Source organism: Caretta caretta, chromosome 18 (genome assembly GCF_965140235.1).
Source record: "Caretta caretta isolate rCarCar2 chromosome 18, rCarCar1.hap1, whole genome shotgun sequence".
NCBI lineage: Eukaryota > Metazoa > Chordata > Testudines > Cheloniidae > Caretta > Caretta caretta.
The window spans coordinates 16,930,360-16,946,977 of NC_134223.1; the positions used below are offsets into that span (position 1 = coordinate 16,930,360).

The 16,618-nt window shown below is 50.5% G+C and overlaps 1 protein-coding gene across 7 annotated transcripts in view; it reads right to left on the reverse strand.

Moving 5' to 3' along the window:
• Positions 1 to 16,618, reverse strand: part of TMEM240 (transmembrane protein 240) — a 35,177-nt gene continuing 18,559 nt past the window's right edge. For all 7 annotated transcript variants that reach the window (XM_075120987.1, XM_048825197.2, XM_048825198.2 and 4 more), the window contains 2 exons: positions 13,603 to 13,811; positions 1 to 6,849 (listed from right to left, as the gene is read on the reverse strand). In XM_075120987.1, coding sequence (XP_074977088.1) covers positions 6,701 to 6,849; positions 13,603 to 13,811 — 358 coding nt within the window. In that variant the 3' untranslated portion in view covers positions 1 to 6,700. The remainder of the gene's footprint in view (positions 6,850 to 13,602; positions 13,812 to 16,618) is intronic.

The following is a 16,618-nucleotide window of genomic DNA, read 5'->3' on the forward strand; positions in this document are numbered from 1 at the left end:
TGCAAAAAACTATTTTACTGACAAACAGCAAAGGATGGGCTTGGTTTCAGGCGGCTAAATCGATCACCTATTATACAAACATTATCGAAAGGGAAGGCTTGGCTGAAATACATTCACTCGTTGACTTCCCCCCATCCCACCCCCCAAAAAATCACAGTGTGCCCCCCGCCCATAAAGCTTGCTGAAGCTTTCACTAGGAGCTGCTCACCCTCCCCTTCACTCAGCGCAGAAACAGCACAGCTCCGAGCCCAACGTCCAGGAGAATACGAAATACAGATGACATTCATTTATGCAAGCGCATCAAAAAGAAAATTAGCCATTATTGCTTTTCAGATCGCAAGAGAGATTATTGCAGGATTAAATCCATAAAAGCATAATCTCTCTCTGTCTCTCAGGAAATACCAACGTAGGCTGAGCCTACTTCTCTCTTTGATGTGTGCAAAATTGTTTTTGGGTGTAGAAAACAGGTCGAACGGGACTACAAATTGAGGGAAGTATTACTTCAAGTTTTGCTACAGTGTCCTCATGGTGGAGCGTTATTAGCACCACCTTGATCCTGTAAGAGACTCTGCTGCCTTAGTCATTGTGAACGAAGGGTGCTCAGCACCTCACAGGATTGAGGCCTTTGGGGTGACACTAATCACTCATGGTGCCTGCATCGTTTCTTAGCATAAATCACAGTGCTCTGCTTGAAGAAGGGAACAAAATGAGCGACCACAGTTAAAAATAAATATGGCCATAGAATGGAGGATAGTATGGAAAACATAGCATATAATACAAATGGGAACGCCTACACACACCAACCCAGGGAGAAATTAACTCACGCTTTTACCCAGACAGAAACAGCAACACGACTGGAATCTTACCATGAAAGCTCCACCAGAACGCAATGAACTGACAGCTCAGCATCACAGCACCTCTTAAACTTCCTTTCCTGCACTCCCTGCTCCTGCCCTAGGTATTGAAACACAAAAACGCCACCCCAGGCATGCATACATTGCAGCCCCAGCGTTTTCCAATAGCTCGCCTACAGCTCAGAGCCGTTTCCTGGCTCACTGAATCAGACCAGCGGGGTCTGCAGCATCAAGACCGGTCCTGAATGTGCGTTTTCAAAAATGCCTAAGTCCCATTGACTTTCAGTGAGACTTAAGCTGTGATGGGAGGCCACTGGCATTTGACACCCCAGGTTAATGAGAGCTGCTGTAAGCAGGGTTCAATGAGAGCCTGCCCATCTGATGTCTACACGGCAAGTTGGCTTTTAACTCTGGTTTGCCAATGCCGGTGTAACTCAAGCTGCTCACCTCAGTTAAAAGCCAAGTGGCTGTGTCTTTGCCCCCCCCCCCCCCCCCCTTTTCTTTTGGCCATGTAGACATAGCCTCAGCCTGCCCCTGGCACTAGCATGAATTAACAGGAGTGTTGTGTGTAAGACACGGCAGGGATCTGTCCTGCTCTATGGGGTCCTGGCCAGGCCCCAGCTGGTTTCGTACTGTCTAGTTTTGAGTGCCATGCTTTAGGAAAGAGGTGGACAAATTGCAGAGGAAAGTAACAAAAATGACAACAGAAAACCTGACCTAGGAGGAGAGGTTAAACAACTGGAGCGCCCTTAGTCCCCCTGAAAAGAGACCTGAGGCTGGACCTGATAGTGGTCTTCAAGCGTGTTAACAGCTGTCGTAAAGAGAACTATGAGCATTTGAGCTCATGGCCACTGAAAGTAGGACAAGAAATAATGGGCGTAATCTGCAGCAAGTGCAATTTAGGTCAGCTAGCAGGAAAAGCTTTCGAACTCTTAAGGGCAATTATGCTCTGCAAGGGGTTAGCAAGGGAGGGTGTGGAAGCCCCATCATTGTAATTAGAGAAACACGTCAGGGAGGCTCTAGGTTTAGTTGAGCCTGCCTGACTGTGGGAGGCTGGACTGGATGTCCGCTCTAGGGCGCTTCCAGCCCTGCATGTCTATGAGTCTATGAAATAGCTGCATAATTTCCTTAGTGTACACAAGGTTTTAAAGCAGCTGCTCCAGAATGCTCTGGACTCCCTCTTCAAGCTCCCATCCTGAAAGCCTCCCCAACATGCCCCCCCACAAAAAACACAGTTAATGCAGAGGCAGCATTGCCTAGTGGATAGAGTACTCAACTGGGCTCAATGTCCCAGCTCTGCCCTTGAGCTGCTGGGGCACTTGGGGCAAGTCACTTCCCTCTGCCTCTCTTTTGCCACCATTTAGGCTCTGAGCTCTTTGAGGGGAGAACTGTCACTTCCTGGCGCAATGGGGCTCTGATTTCTGCTGGGCTGGCCCCCTGCTATTTTAGTGTAAGGGAATGAGATCACACCCTTTCCCCCCGAGGGCCAGTGCGACTGAGAAAACGGTGATACCCATGAGATATGGGTCTTGTGCTGGTGCTCAGCCCAGACCTGAATCCCCCATCTGGTTTCTTAGCGGATACTTTAGGCATTTCTTTTCCCTCTGTAGTGAAGACTTGTGCATAGAACTAAGGTGTCAAAACCCTCCCTCATATTATATCTAACTCCCCTAGTGCTGTTCCGCAGTAGAGCTCAAAGCACTTTATAAAGGAGGTCAGTATCATCACCCCCATTTCACAGATGGGGAAACTGAAGCACAGGGCAGTGACTGGCTTTGCCCAAGGTCACCCACCAGGACTGGGGCACAGCTGAAAATAAAACCCTGCCCGCCTGAGTGCTCTAACCAATAAGGCACCACATCGCCCTGGTGCAGCACCATTAAACCCATTGCCTGATACTTGTTCCTAACCTATAAGCCGCCAAGCTCAGCAGAAACCAAACCTGATGTCAGGGAGGGTGATGATGATGTCAGAGGGGGAAACTAAACAAAAGGAGTGGATTGGCTTGTCAGGAACAAAGACCTGCCTGTGTCAAGTATGGGTCTTTAAGCCTAAAGAAAGAAGTAAGAGAAAGAAAGCCCAGAACTAGGGATGGGCAGAATTGAGTCTAAATACCATGATCTGCAGGGATTTCATTGAGGAGCTGGGGACTAGTCCATAGATCTGGGCACAGGAGGCTTGACTTTAAAGAGGGGCTGCTGGCAGGCTTTGGGGGACGTCAGCAGGCCCGTCTCCTTTGCTAAAGCCCTTACAGGAGCATGCCTCTGTTCTTTATTGAAAGTGGTAGAATCACAGGGCCTCTTGGTCTGAAATTACAGGGGAAAATGTTAGTTCCAATCCCTGCTCTTGAGATCAAATGCAGAGAGACAGTTTTAAGCTCCGTCTGCTCTAAAAATAGCCCCTCCTGAGGCTGCAGAAAATTCCCCTTCTGCCGAAACCTTCTCCAAAGCAGCTGCTTCATGAGCACTAAGCCGCATGCAGCGCTACCCAGGCCCCATCCCTCTGTAGCTGCCATCACAGGCTACACGCTAATCTTGCTGCCCAGGCTTCCCCATTCCCTAGGACCCACCTGCTCTTTACCCACCCTGAGCCCTGCTTTGCAGACGTTCCTTACTACCTAGGCCCCCCGCTTCTCGCTGTCTGTGGTTTTAGACTGGATCAGAGGCAAGAGCACAACGAACAAGCCACTATTATTACACTTCAGACAATTAAATGAGGAAAAACACCCCACACAAACATCCAGGCAGAAGCAAAACAGACACGTGCACGGGGAAGGGGGACGCCAGGACAGGAGACGTCACAAACAGCTGAGCTGCAAGCAACAGTAACGGGCTCAACTGGACAACAGAACACTAGCCCACACACTCAGATGGCGGCAGTCAAGGCCAGGGAAGACCAGCACTGGGGATGGGATGGGCCTCGATTCTGCACCATCAAAACGCTTTGGAATTTCCACCCCGTTAATGCTCATTGGGTTGATACTGGGGGGAGGGGGGCACAGGGGCTCTTAAAAAAACAAACCACCAAAGAACCAGCACTCTTTTACCTAATGCTTCTCTGGAGCTGCCTGGGAGCGCTGCCTCGGCAGAAAAAGTCCGGCACGGCCATGCCATTAGGAGTGCCTGTAAACCCGGAGGCTAGGCTGGCTGCTGCCGCTCTGCAGGCTTGAATGTCACCATTCGGTCCCTAGGGCCCAACATTCACGAAGTGCCCAGCTGTAGCACAGGTTTTCCCCTCCTGGGAGTGGGCCCTGGTCCGACCGCTGTTACACTGCGGGAAAGCTGGAGTCGCTCTAGTGACGGTCATGGAACCCCCCACCCCGGGAAACCACTGGGAGAAGCGAATCAGGCCAACAAAGTCATGCGGGTGCAACATACGTAAGAACGGCCCTGGAGGCGGTGAATTCACACCTGTGCAGAGGCTCCACCCAGCAACCTCCAGGCATAAGGGGTGCACCGACCTTTTTGCATAGAGGTGCCTGTGGCCCAGCTGCTTTTTGCTGAATATGCCTGTTGCAAAGTGCATTAAATTCACTGCGTATTGCCACTGCCTGCAGCGGCCGGGGGGGGGGGGGGGTGGGGGTCAGACCCTGTGCTGTGAGGATGTGCTCTTTTCCACGGCGTGAGGCTTAGCCAGGTTTGGGCATCACGCCCACAGCCTGCCGTTGCTCAGGGAGGGCTGTGGGGTGGGCGGGGGGGGGGGGGGAACTAAACTAGTCTGTGTATGGAAAAGAGGCCAGATGGAAAATGGACACAGCCCCGTGCATGGTGAAGGATTTCGCTTCCTCTGGGCGAGAGGCAGGACCTGGCCTGAAACTCGCACACGGCTGGAGCAGCATGAGCCATCCCTGGGCACTTTTCATTGGTAAGTGGCTCGCGCGTGAAACAGCAACACGAAGTCAAAGTGCAGAGCAGAACTACAGTTCTAATGCAGCCTGGCCTGGGATCACCTAGTTCCGCTCGCTGCTGTGGCAGGCTCCCTGTGGCAGGCTGATGTAAAGCTCATTTTCTTCCACAGGGCTGCTTTACATATTAAAAAAAATGAAAGGCAGATCCTCGGGCTGTGTACATTGGCATCATAGAATCACAGAGTTAGAAAGTCCCGCCCGGGTCATCTAGTCTAACCCTCTGTCCAGACGCAGGATTTGTTGTGTCTAAATCATCCAAGACAGCTTGCTAGCCAATCTCTATTGACGGCAAGGGGCCAGCTCCTCAGCTGAAGTCAATGCCAGTTTACACCAGCTGAGGATTTAGCCCATAAGGCCCAATTCACAAGAGTCATTTCACCCACCCCGGCTGTAACACCCTTTGCCTTGGAAAGGAGCTTCTCTCAACCAAACACTTCCAAGTGCCTACAGCCAGGAAGCCTTAAATGACAAACGCACAAGCACCGATGTGGATCAGCTGGCCACATATTTTCCAACCAGACAGGAGGTGTGACTACAAGGCCAGATGTGCTATGAAATATCGAAGCTCTGGGTCTGCGTTTTGTTTTCTAAATTAAACTGGTCGCAGACAGAGGAAGCCAATTAAAAATAAGACAAAGGGGGTTTTTGTGTGTGTTGGTTTCTTTTTTCCCCCACCCAGACATTGCAATCAAGACCGAGGCGGGTTCGCACAGAATCCAAGAATTCACAGAAGGGACATTCATTTTTCCCGGTACGGTTCAACACGTTTTTTTCCTCTGCCCTTTAAACTCAAGCCCACTAAATACTACAACAGGCCCTCATTAGAAATTAGTGTTATACAGGACTCGCCCTTCAGGTCTTGGGGCCGGTCCCTCGCCCCTTACTCACAGTAGGAGCGGGGAGTCTCCAGGGCCTACTCCCACCTCTGCCACTGACTCACTGGCACAGCCCTTCTCTGTGCCTCAGTTTCCCCTTTGGTCACATGGGGGTAATACATCACTTCCTCCCGGGGGTGCGGTGAATGACTGACAACATTTATATAGCAAGTGGTGGGCCTGATTTTTCCCCTTGCTTATGGGGGATGTAACTCCACTTATCTCCGTGAGTTTTATTCTCCTCTCTTGCCCTGGGAGCAACCCCATCAAAGGCCCTGGCTCCAATTCTCCTCTCATGCTGGTGTAAACACGGAGTGACAGCAGTGAAATCAATGGAGTGACACCAACATAAAACTGGTGCAAGGTGGAGCAGGATCAGCCCTCTTAAAATGCTAAAATCCCATTGGTTGGTGGGTGATTTCTTTGCAGCTTCCTAGGGGGCCTTTGCTTAAGGCAGGGTTCACTGTAGACCAACAGGAAGAACAATTCATTTGTGTTTGTCTAGAACTTCATTGACCGCAAAAAATAAACAACTAAAAGCCAAAAGAAAAAGGGACACTGCACCTTGGAAACGCGCCAGCACGAGCCCCCATCCAAACCTGCGGCGGCATGAATCATCCTAAGAAAGGAAACATCATGGAGCAAAACAATTTGAAAGGCCTTCTAGCTCTCGACTGATCATCGTTAATGTCTTCTGAGAGCAGATCCCTAGGAGAACAGATTCCAAAAGAGGTACACTGAAGGTGCAGGAGAACTTCAAACAGTGGGGACGGGGATTTGGAAGTATAATGCAAATCTTTCCCCCTCCCCCCCCTTTTTTTTTTTTTTTTTTTTACATATCCACAGAAGTCTGACAATAAAACGATGAACACAGTGCAATGTCTTGGCTGCCTTGCAGCCAGAACTGGCTTAGTTGTGCATTCGCGGCGTGCCTCAGAATCACCCCGCCTAGGTAAATAAAATGGTGTCCTCCACTGTCTTCCATGGAGGAGTGAACTCACAGACGCTCCCCTAGAAGCCCAGTTCTAAAATGGCTTTGCAGCCTCTGGAGGGGAAGGCGTTTCTCAGAGGTGTCGGGGGCTGGGATGTCCGTTGTGGTACAGCTTCTGCTTGATGTGCACCATGTTCCCGGTGGCCTCCTCGTGCTGCCTGTGGTGACGTTTCCTGAACTCCTTCAAGTTACAAAATTTCGGAATCCAAGACCAAGAATTGTCTGGCAGGGGAAAGAAAAGAGAAAGAAGCGGTTAGTGGCTGAACGGGCCGTAAGCCATTGGTCAGGGCGGGTCATCCCCAGAGCCGGTGACAGCCTCAGCTGGAGAGCTTTGGCTCAGGTGACAGCAGATGATGCTTTTAGTTTGGGAGGTCTCGGGGTCAGGCCCCCCAGCATGTTGGCCAAGATGGCACCAGTGTGTGAGACATGCTGCATAACTAGGGGACAGCACATCAGAAAGCAGGGGAGTGTATTTAGGGATAAGAGAAGCTGGCCCTTGAGTTCTAGTCCCGACTCAGCATCTGACCCATTGTGTGGCCTGGCAGCAAGTCGCGTCCTCTCTCCCCATGCCTCAGTTTCTCCATCTGAAAGCTGAGGCTAGTATTAGCGACTTGTATCACAAGAGGGAGTTTCAGAGTAACAGCCGTGTCAGTCTGTATTGGCAAAAAGAAAAGGAGGACTTGTGGCACCTTAGAGACTAACCAATTTATTTGAGCATAAGCTTTCGAAATGCTCACGAAAGCTTATGCTCAAATAAATTGGTTAGTCTCTAAGGTGCCACAAGTCCTCCTTTTCTTTTTACAAGAGGGAGTAAAGGTGTACCACAGGTGAGCACTGGCGATCTCCAGTGGGGCAGTCCCAGCCCACCTCTGCCCTGCTCTCCTGAGCCCCCCCATGTCACATGTGTAACCCCTCAGGAGTCTCCCCAAACCCTGTACCCTCTTTGGGTATGGTGGGGGGAAAGATTTGTCCACAAGTGCTCTCAGATCCATGGATAGCAGGGACTATATAAACAAAACAAGAAGTATTGTTTTAAAGCAAGGAGCCTGCACTGCTCGGAGGACCCCATACCATGCTGGTCCTACGTTCTGGAGCAAGGTCCCTGCGGCCACAATGAAAAATTCTGCAGCAGTGGGTCTTTAAGGTATTAAAGGATGCAATCAGCACTGTGGCCCCTGTATTCATTTTGATATTGACTTCCTTCTTTGGGGCAGTGTGAAAGGCAGTCATGGAGTGTGGGAGATGGACTATTAGCTGAAGAGTTCTGCTAAAATCACTCATCAGTGAAATAGTTGAACTCTCTTGACATTTAAACTATCAGCTGTAGGGTTCAGAGTCAACAGCCATTGAGAGGAATGGGATAGTTTATACTTTTCAAAGCAGCAGTTTCAGGCAGTTTGCAAACTCAGGAAGACAACCCACAAACAATTTACCCTTAGGACGTGTTTTCTTCACAATTGTAAAGCTAGACCTTTTTTCTTTTAAATGAAATTTGAAAGCCAGGAGCGGGGGGGGGGGGGGGGGGGGAGGGAGGGAGAGAGAGAGAGAGAGAGTGTGTGTGTGTGTGTGTGTGTGTACATCAACTCACCTAGGTATTTGCCTAGTTTTACAACAGGCTCCATAAAAAGCAGTAGTGAAGTCAGTACAGACTAAAATTTCCTACAGACAAGGACTTGTTCATAGTGCTCTGTAACCTATACACTGAAATGGAAGTACAATATTTATATTCCAATCGCTGTATTTTGTCATTCTATGGTGAAAATGAGAAAGTAAACCATTTTTCAGTAACAGCGAGGCTGTGCCACTTTTGTATTTCTAGCTCTGATTTTGTAAGCAAGTAGTTATGAAGTGAGGTGAAACTTGGGGGTACACAGGACAAATCAGACTCCTGAGAGGGGTATGGTCGTCTGGAAAGACGGGGAGGCATGGTTCTAGGAAATAGGATTGGTCTTTAACCAAAACCAGCTCCAGCCCATCTCAGCGAACTCATCTTTTCCCTAAAAAGGACAGATCGCACCATCTCGGAAACCAGCTCACAGGCTGCCAGACAGGAGGTCTTTTCCTTCTAAAAATGCTCTCCAGCTAACCGCAAAGGGAACCCGGAATGCTATTAAAACGAAAGCCGAACATGATGCTTTACATTTCAAAGGCTTTAACTCGGTTTCCTTCTTATTCTGGACCTTTAATACAAGGCTTTTAAGTGGTGGGTATGCCATGGTACTAAGCGAGCTGAGGACTCTGTACAGCAAACACTGACCCTCGTTCAAAGCTGTTGATGCTGGATGGCAACAGGGTCCTGTTAACACCTTTCACACTTAAGGGGCCATACATTGCATCTAAATTAATACAACAGTTCTAATCTCAGCCTCTCCCCCTCTTTGGGCAGGTCATTTAGTTGCTTTGTGCCCCAGTTTCCCCTCTGTAAAATGCGGCTCATGGTAATCATTACTCTTGGCTCACGAGTGGACTAATCAGTTGGCAAAATGCGGTGAAGCTGGAAAGCACCACACAACAGCAGCTGGAGATGTTCAGACCTCAGTGTGTCCTTGCACACTGGATATTAGGAAAACCTTTTTCACTAGGAGGGTGGTGAAACACTGGAATGCGTTGCCTAGGGAGGTGGTGGAATCTCCTTCCTTAGAAGTTTTGAAGGTCAGGCTTGACAAAGCCCTGGCTGGGATGATTTAATTGGGTATAGGTCCTGCTTTTGAGCAGGGGGGTGGACTAGATGACCTCCTGAGGTCCCTTCCAACCCTGATATTCTAGGATTCAAACACGGGGTTCATTTCATTTCCTGCTCTGCTACAACCACTTTATTTCATTTTTAGTTTGCTTTTATTGGGCCATTTTTCTGTAACCCCCGGCGTGCCAGTGACAGAACCCCAGTCCAGGAAAGGCTAAGAATTCTCAGCAATGGAGCTGCTTCATTATTCCAAGTGGAGCCAGTCCCCATGCGGGGTTCCCAGTGAAGGTGCCTGCTATGAAAGGCAGCCTGCCTTTCTCTGAAGAACCAACTTCGTCTGTAACCTCCCAGGAGAGCAAAGTGAACAGAGAGAAAACTGCCCCTCTCCACACTCCATTCGACTGAGCTCCCAACAGAAAAAGGCAGGTAGGACTAAAAACACGGTCCACCCGACGTGTGCAGCCTTAGGTGTTGCTGAGTCTCATGCTATTTGGTAATTTTCTTAAAGCCCCAGCGGCTGGAGTCAGGTGACAATCTCAGCTCTCTTTCCTTTTGTTTGAAAGGGGAAGTTTTTCACTTCCCTGGTTACAGAAAAGAGCTTGAAAACGGGACCCCTAAAGGCTCAGAAATCTCAGGTAGATGTTTTAGAAAATCTCATGACTGCAGGGACCTGACTTGTGATTTTTCTGTTGAATGCTCAGAGTCAGAGATGCTGTTCCAAGGTAGGATAAACTGAGACAAACGCATGCACTGCCTGGCCAAGATGTGACACACTCTGGACACAGCCCTTCCCGGTTCCCAGTGAGGACTCTGGAGCAGCCGAAGGACAAGCTGCCCCCACAGGGCCCAATTCAACGCTGCCCTTTTGCATCCCCTACGCTAGCACAAAGGAGTGCAGGGCAGAGGTCAACTCCTTCCCTTGCTAGTACCCCTGGAACACCTCTGGGCGCAGGGGGATTCCAGGATGGGCCGATGAAGGCAGAGCGGATGGGGCCTGGGCAGCCCAGAGGGAAGTGGGGTGACTTTTCAGAATCCTTACACAGCACCCCCTGGGGCCATGGAAGTGGGGCTGCTGCTGTGCGAGGATCCCCACCAGCCCCCTCAGCTGATGAACAGTGATGGATCTGGCTCAGAGAATCCATCCCAGGTTTTATTCTAAGCCCTTGTGGGGCTTTGTGAGTCCCATCTAGCTGCACCCCTGCAAACTCCCAGGGGAGACTCTCTGCCCTGCTGGAAGCCAGGGATCGGCTGCACTGGGGCAGGTCGCAGCTTTGCCTGACTCCCTGCAAGGCGTCAGGGCCAGATTACAGGAGGCCCCAAGCCAAGTCACTTCCAGTGGGACACCCCAGACTAAAGGGGTGCGTTCTTGGAGACGAGCCATGTGCAGTTTGTTCAGGGGGGCAATCCACTGAGCAGGGCTCCTGCCTTCTTCCCCAAGCCTTTGCCAGGGGAGCTGTTATTCTGCTCCCAGAAGCTTGGAGGGCTCCTCTTTGCTGCGGGGGTGTCATTCTTTTGTTGTTGGGTTTTGGCTCTGCTTTGGTCCCCGAGCACTTTCCAGAGTAGCTGACCTCACTCAGCTCAAGCTCAGTGGGACAGCCAGGCCGGTGTGCTCCCCAGCTGCCCCCGCACAAACCACCCCTGAAACAGGCCAGGCAGGTTCACATGGAAACACGCCCGCGCACAAACAGCTGTTTGCCTGTGTGCACACACACGCACGCCCAAACACACACAGCCACCCCAAGCTCACTCACAGCCCCACGATCACTTGCGTGTGTGCTCACGTGGACATGCCTAGACACACCTGCACTCGTACCGAACCACAGGCACACACGCCCGGCTGCACAGAGACACAAGAATATACCCGTGCACAAATCCACACCAACACACAGAGCTAAGCCTGGGAGCGTGCACAAATGCTGATTCACCAGACGCCCTGTGGGGGGCGCTCACCCTTCCCCACAATGGAGCACAGGCTACCTCTGCATTCAAGAGCTGCCCTCCCTATTGCCAGCATTACAGCTGCACTCTGCACATCCGGCCAAGTGACAAACTGCTGGGGCCCCCTCTGCAGCTTTTACCCAGGAGTGCCCAAAGCGCTGGACGCAGGGTGACCAGACAGCAAGTGTGAAAAATCGGGACAGGGCCGGGGGGGTAATAGGAGCCTATATAAGAAAAAGCCCCAAATATCGGGACTGTCCCTATGAAATCGGGACCTCTGGTCACCCTAGCTGGACACCATGGGCTGGCTCCCCTGACGCATCCCAGCTCCGCGTCACTGCCTCTAGTGATGGGCGGTTTGAAGGGAAGGTATTTATTTTTCCCAGCGGGGTCCTATTTTCTCCTGAACATCACATCTCTGGCCTGGGAGGCCTAGAGGAGTAGACAGTGCAATTTACTGCCCTAATGAATCACTGGCTACTTAACCCCCTCTAAAGTTTATAGGGCATGTGTACACAGAAAAGCAAAAAGAAGGAATGAAAGAAAAACTGGCTAGATCAAAGAGATAGATGGGCCCTTTCCCCCTTTAAGTTACTAACAGTTGTCTATGAAGACCCTGTTTACAAGGAGTTAAAGATTCCACCCAGTTATTTATACTTCAGCCCGACACATAACTAAAGAAATCAGCTCTCAAAGACTGTGATGCTCCAGCTGTCTCTCTCTCTCTCCTCCCATCCACATGCTAACCTGTCTCAGCCCTGCTTAGCTCATGAGATCTGACGATATGATGGCCGCGGGTGGGATGGCTAGAGGGCGGCGGTACGGCCCCATCATTAGCTGTATACCTTAGATCTTGCAGGACCCCTCTGAAAATGAGCCCTCCACTTCAGAACACACAGCACAGAAGTCTTAAGAGACAGCCCAATTCAGAAATTGCTTGGGCAGGTTGCTGGGGATTTGGAAGCTCTAATGAGAAATTAATATCATTCTGATGGAAGTTTTTAGAAAGAGGCAGACAGTTTCCCTAATTAGAATTTTTTTTTATAGGTTTGCGCATAAAACTTTCTTTTAAAAAAAGCAAATTGTAATTTAACAGACCTCAACTGGCATTTAGAGAGTGTAATTTACACAGACGCTGATTAGACGATAGGATTTCAAGTCGTTGTATTTATACCTGCTACTGTATTTTCCACTCCATGCATCTGATGAAGTGGGTTCTAGCCCACGAAAGCTTATGCCCAAATAAATTTGTTGGTTTCTAAGGTGCCACAAGGACTCCTCACTGTTTTTGGTGATACAGACTAACACGGCTACCACTCTGAAATAAGTCGCCTTTTGTTATTGTAATGCTGTTTTCTCGGTTTCTTTTCCAGTCACAATACCAGGGAAAGCCTGTGCTGGGAAACCATGGGACTAGAGAAAGAGTGTCTTGAACCTTCCCTCTACACATCTGTGGCTGGCCGCTGCCAGGTTGCTGGATTTGATAGGCCACAGGTTTGATGCAGTGTGGTAACTCCTATGTTCCTATTGCTCCTGCTCTCAGCCCATCCAGTCCCTCCTGACTGCTGCCATTGCCAAGTGGAGATTCCCCAGCATGCACAGCACAAATGACCACATCTGGAACAATGCTGATCAAGACCAGAGGAGGGATGTGTGAGAGAGAATTTCATCGCATCACCACCAGTATACATGGACATTTAATTTCCCCCTGCTGCCAACATCAACTTGCCACTGCAAGTTGATGCCTCGCTGTAAATATATACACAGAAATGTTTACACACGTTTCATCTTTCTATCCAATTCCCAGAATGCCACAAATTTACCCAGCCAAGGTGGGGGAGGGGATATCTTTTATTGGACCGACTTCTGTTGGTGAAAGAGACAGGAAAAGCTCAGTGTAAGCTCAAAAGCTTGTCTCTCTCACCAACAGAAGTCGGTCCAATAAAAGATATTACATCCCCCACCTTGAATCTCTGAGATCCTGTGACCCACATGGCTATAACACTGCATACAACAAATTTACACATGCAAACAATAGGACTTTCCATATACATTTCATTCTCCAGCAAACACTTCTTTGCTCAATCTTGTGTTCACGAGTAAATATCAATTTCCAGCAAATCCCCCCTCATGGTACCATGGATTTTCATGTAAATATTTACAGGTAAAGTTCACTTTTTAATGTAGAGAGCTGAAATTCAGCCAAACAAGCCTCTGACAAATTAGTCAAAAACATACAAACCCTCTGAAAAGAATATTAAAACCCCGCAAGCCCCGAACAACAACAATTCAAACTTCCTTTGATGAGCCAAAAGACTCCAGCAGGGGTGGGGAGCTGGCAGGGAGGCACTTACCATACCGTCGGCTCGTTCTCCAGGCTCGCACAGCATAATGGAGAACTCCATCCATCCACACCAGAAACCAGCTTATACAAAAGCCCAGCAAAAGTCCCAGCATCAGATCAATCTCCTGCTTGGTTACATTGTCAGTCACAAAGTAATTCTCCGAGGAATCCACCACCGATTGATCCCCGTCGTATGGAATAACGTAATGTACATGATGCCTGTTGCAGGGGGGAACATAAAAGGGAGAAGCATCAGCAGATGACAGTAGAAAACAAGCTCCATTCATCAGCCCCTATGGTGCAGGGGGCAAGTCAAGTGCTTTTTGTTTGCTGCTCTAGTGGGAACAGAAGTGTTTTCACAGCGTTTGTTTTTAATGTCACCGGAGGCAGGATTTTAGGGAAGGGGGTCCAGTAGCGTGAGCACAGGGAATCAGGAACTCACGTTCCCATTCTGAGACTGAACGGCTCCTGGACAAGTCACTCCCCCACCCACATGCCTCAGTTTCCCTAACTCTCTCATTAGGTTGGCGTGAAATTGAGTAGTCAGTTTTGGAAGATGGAAATCCTTATAATAGGCTAAACGGGCAACCAATGCACCTTTATTCCTGGCAGTAGAGATGCACCTTATTATGCCATGTTGACCCTGTCCACACTAACTTCATGTAGTGCTGGATGCACAAACGCACCACCACGGTACAGACATCATGCTGATGGGTGCGATAGAAAATCCTAGGCGATGCAAATGATTTTATTGCAGAGCTCACAAAATTTGGTGGTTTCCTTAGAGGCCCAGTTCTGAGTCAAACCATTATGGGAGAATCTCAGCTTTCAGGTATTTTTTAAAAAGTACGTTGCTAGCCACTGTGGCTCCAGGGAAAACTTGAAAACGTGACCTGAGTCCATCCTAGAGGCTCAGGACACTTGAAGGCAAAGAAAAAAAGACTCTAGAATTTTTACTGGGTTGTTGTTGGAGGGTTGTTGTTTTTTTTAATCTCATGATTTTTAAGCCAATCTCACGATTTGTGTTTGGAGTCTGATTTGTGATTTTTGAACACTTGGGCCTTATCCACACACACACACACACACACCTGTACAGTTAAAGCACTAGACCTCCTCTTGCAGGGACACAGATCTGACAGTTCTTGGACCAGTTGTCACAGCCCTGGGTAGCTTGAAAGCTTGTCTCTCTCACCAGCAGAGAGTCAATAAAAGATATTCCCTCACCCACCGTGTCTCTCTTCCCCTGATGGACACTCAAGAGGGTTTGGGTCCCACCACGCTGTACCAGCATGCTCTTAAGCACCAGTTGGTCTGGGCAGACTCCAGCACGGTTTCTTTCGCTGGCCTCTCTGGCACGCTTCCTGGGCACAACCTTCTCTCTCAAAGGGCCAGTGAGAAACCCTTTCTTTAATAATTTCCAGGTCCCGTTATCAGGTGACACCCCCCCCCCCCGGATCAGCCTCATCAGGTGATCGAAGCTCCCCCACCAGGTGACCCATTGCTTAGCTACCGGCACACCTGGGCAGACTGGTTCTTCTGGGTGGTAGGGTAGCCAATTCTTTCTCCAAGCAGGCTTCCATGTGAACAGAGGACCATGACAGTTTAACGACTCTCTGCTGTTAGCGCTATGTCACTACCCCTTGGGCTTTTAGTCCAACATGGAGGTAAAACGACACCAGAGAAGGCAGACAAGCCCCACACTGAAAATGGAGTGTGCAGTCTGACAGATACACCCAGCGTCAAACAGAATAGAAAGAGTTCTCAGATTGTCACACCAGCCTAGAACTGGCCAGCCGGGAGCACCCTGCCCCAGCACTGGCCCACGGCGAAGGCTCAGAGTCCAGCTAAGCCACTTCCTGCAGCGCAGCACGGAAAAACTTTTCATAGTCTCCCAACCTGCCCAGGCCGTGAAATGTGGGACCTCTCAAGATACCTCGTCCCAACAGCCCATCTGCACAGAGGTTGCCCACAGGCCGGTTGGCTCCAGCTGGAGAGCTGTTTTCTGGGACATGGAGCCCTGGGAGCTGGCCCGAGACCCAGCACACTCATCTCACCCCATGGCAACCCATCAGATGGCAATAGCGCCAAGTCCCCACTCAGCTGAGCAGAAGGCTCCAGCCAGAGCCTCCAGACCCCCACAGCCAAGGGGACTGGCCCAGGCTCCAGCCAACAAGAGCCCAGGCAGCAGAGCCAGCAGGGATGCTTCTGTATCAGAGCCGGTGAGACAGGAAGCACAGTGCCTCTCCCTCGAGCGAGGGCTGGGAGTTATCACAGGCTCCAGGCCCCCAGATCCACCCCACCCCCAACCCCAGGCAGCAGCACCTTCCAGAATTGTGCTCTCCAAGCCACAGAGTGCTCTACCTGCCTTGAGGCTCCACTCGCCCGCATCCCCTCCTCCTGCCCTACCCCATGAGGGGCTCCCCCGTTCCTGGCTCTCTCTGCTGCTCCAGAGCAAGCACAGGATGCTTGGGTTTGGTTGGTGTGTGTGGTGGGATCCCCATATGCTACAGCCTGGCCCCGTGAGAGAAAGACTAGAACATGAACTTGCTGGAAGACTAAGGAGCCCAGAGGCTCAGGAGAGTTACATCCAGGAAACTGGGGCAGGGACTGGAGAGAAGAAGAAGCAGGGCAGCCAGGGATGAGCTATGGGAAGACAAGAGACATGCAGACAGGGGGCCTGGGGAGCTCTAGATTCCCCCAATGTTGCTCAATTTCCTCCCGGGGAGGGGACTGCTCTGGCATGGGCTGTCGCTGCTGCTGGCAGCCAGGGAGCCCCGCAAAGCCAGTCAGTGCCTGGGAAGAGTGCTTGGTAACCACCACCAAGTGCCCATCAGCGTCGCAGCAGCCTGCAGCCGACCACTGCAGAATCCTGGTCACTGCCGCCCAGCCAGGGCTGCCAGCGCAGGGCACAGCAGCGGAGCAGGGATGCAGGGGCACAGACACCTGCTCCTCGACCCACCCCCACCAGCATCAGACCCACTGCCCTCCCTTGGGGCCCGTCACCCCAGCCTCGAGCCAATATCCCT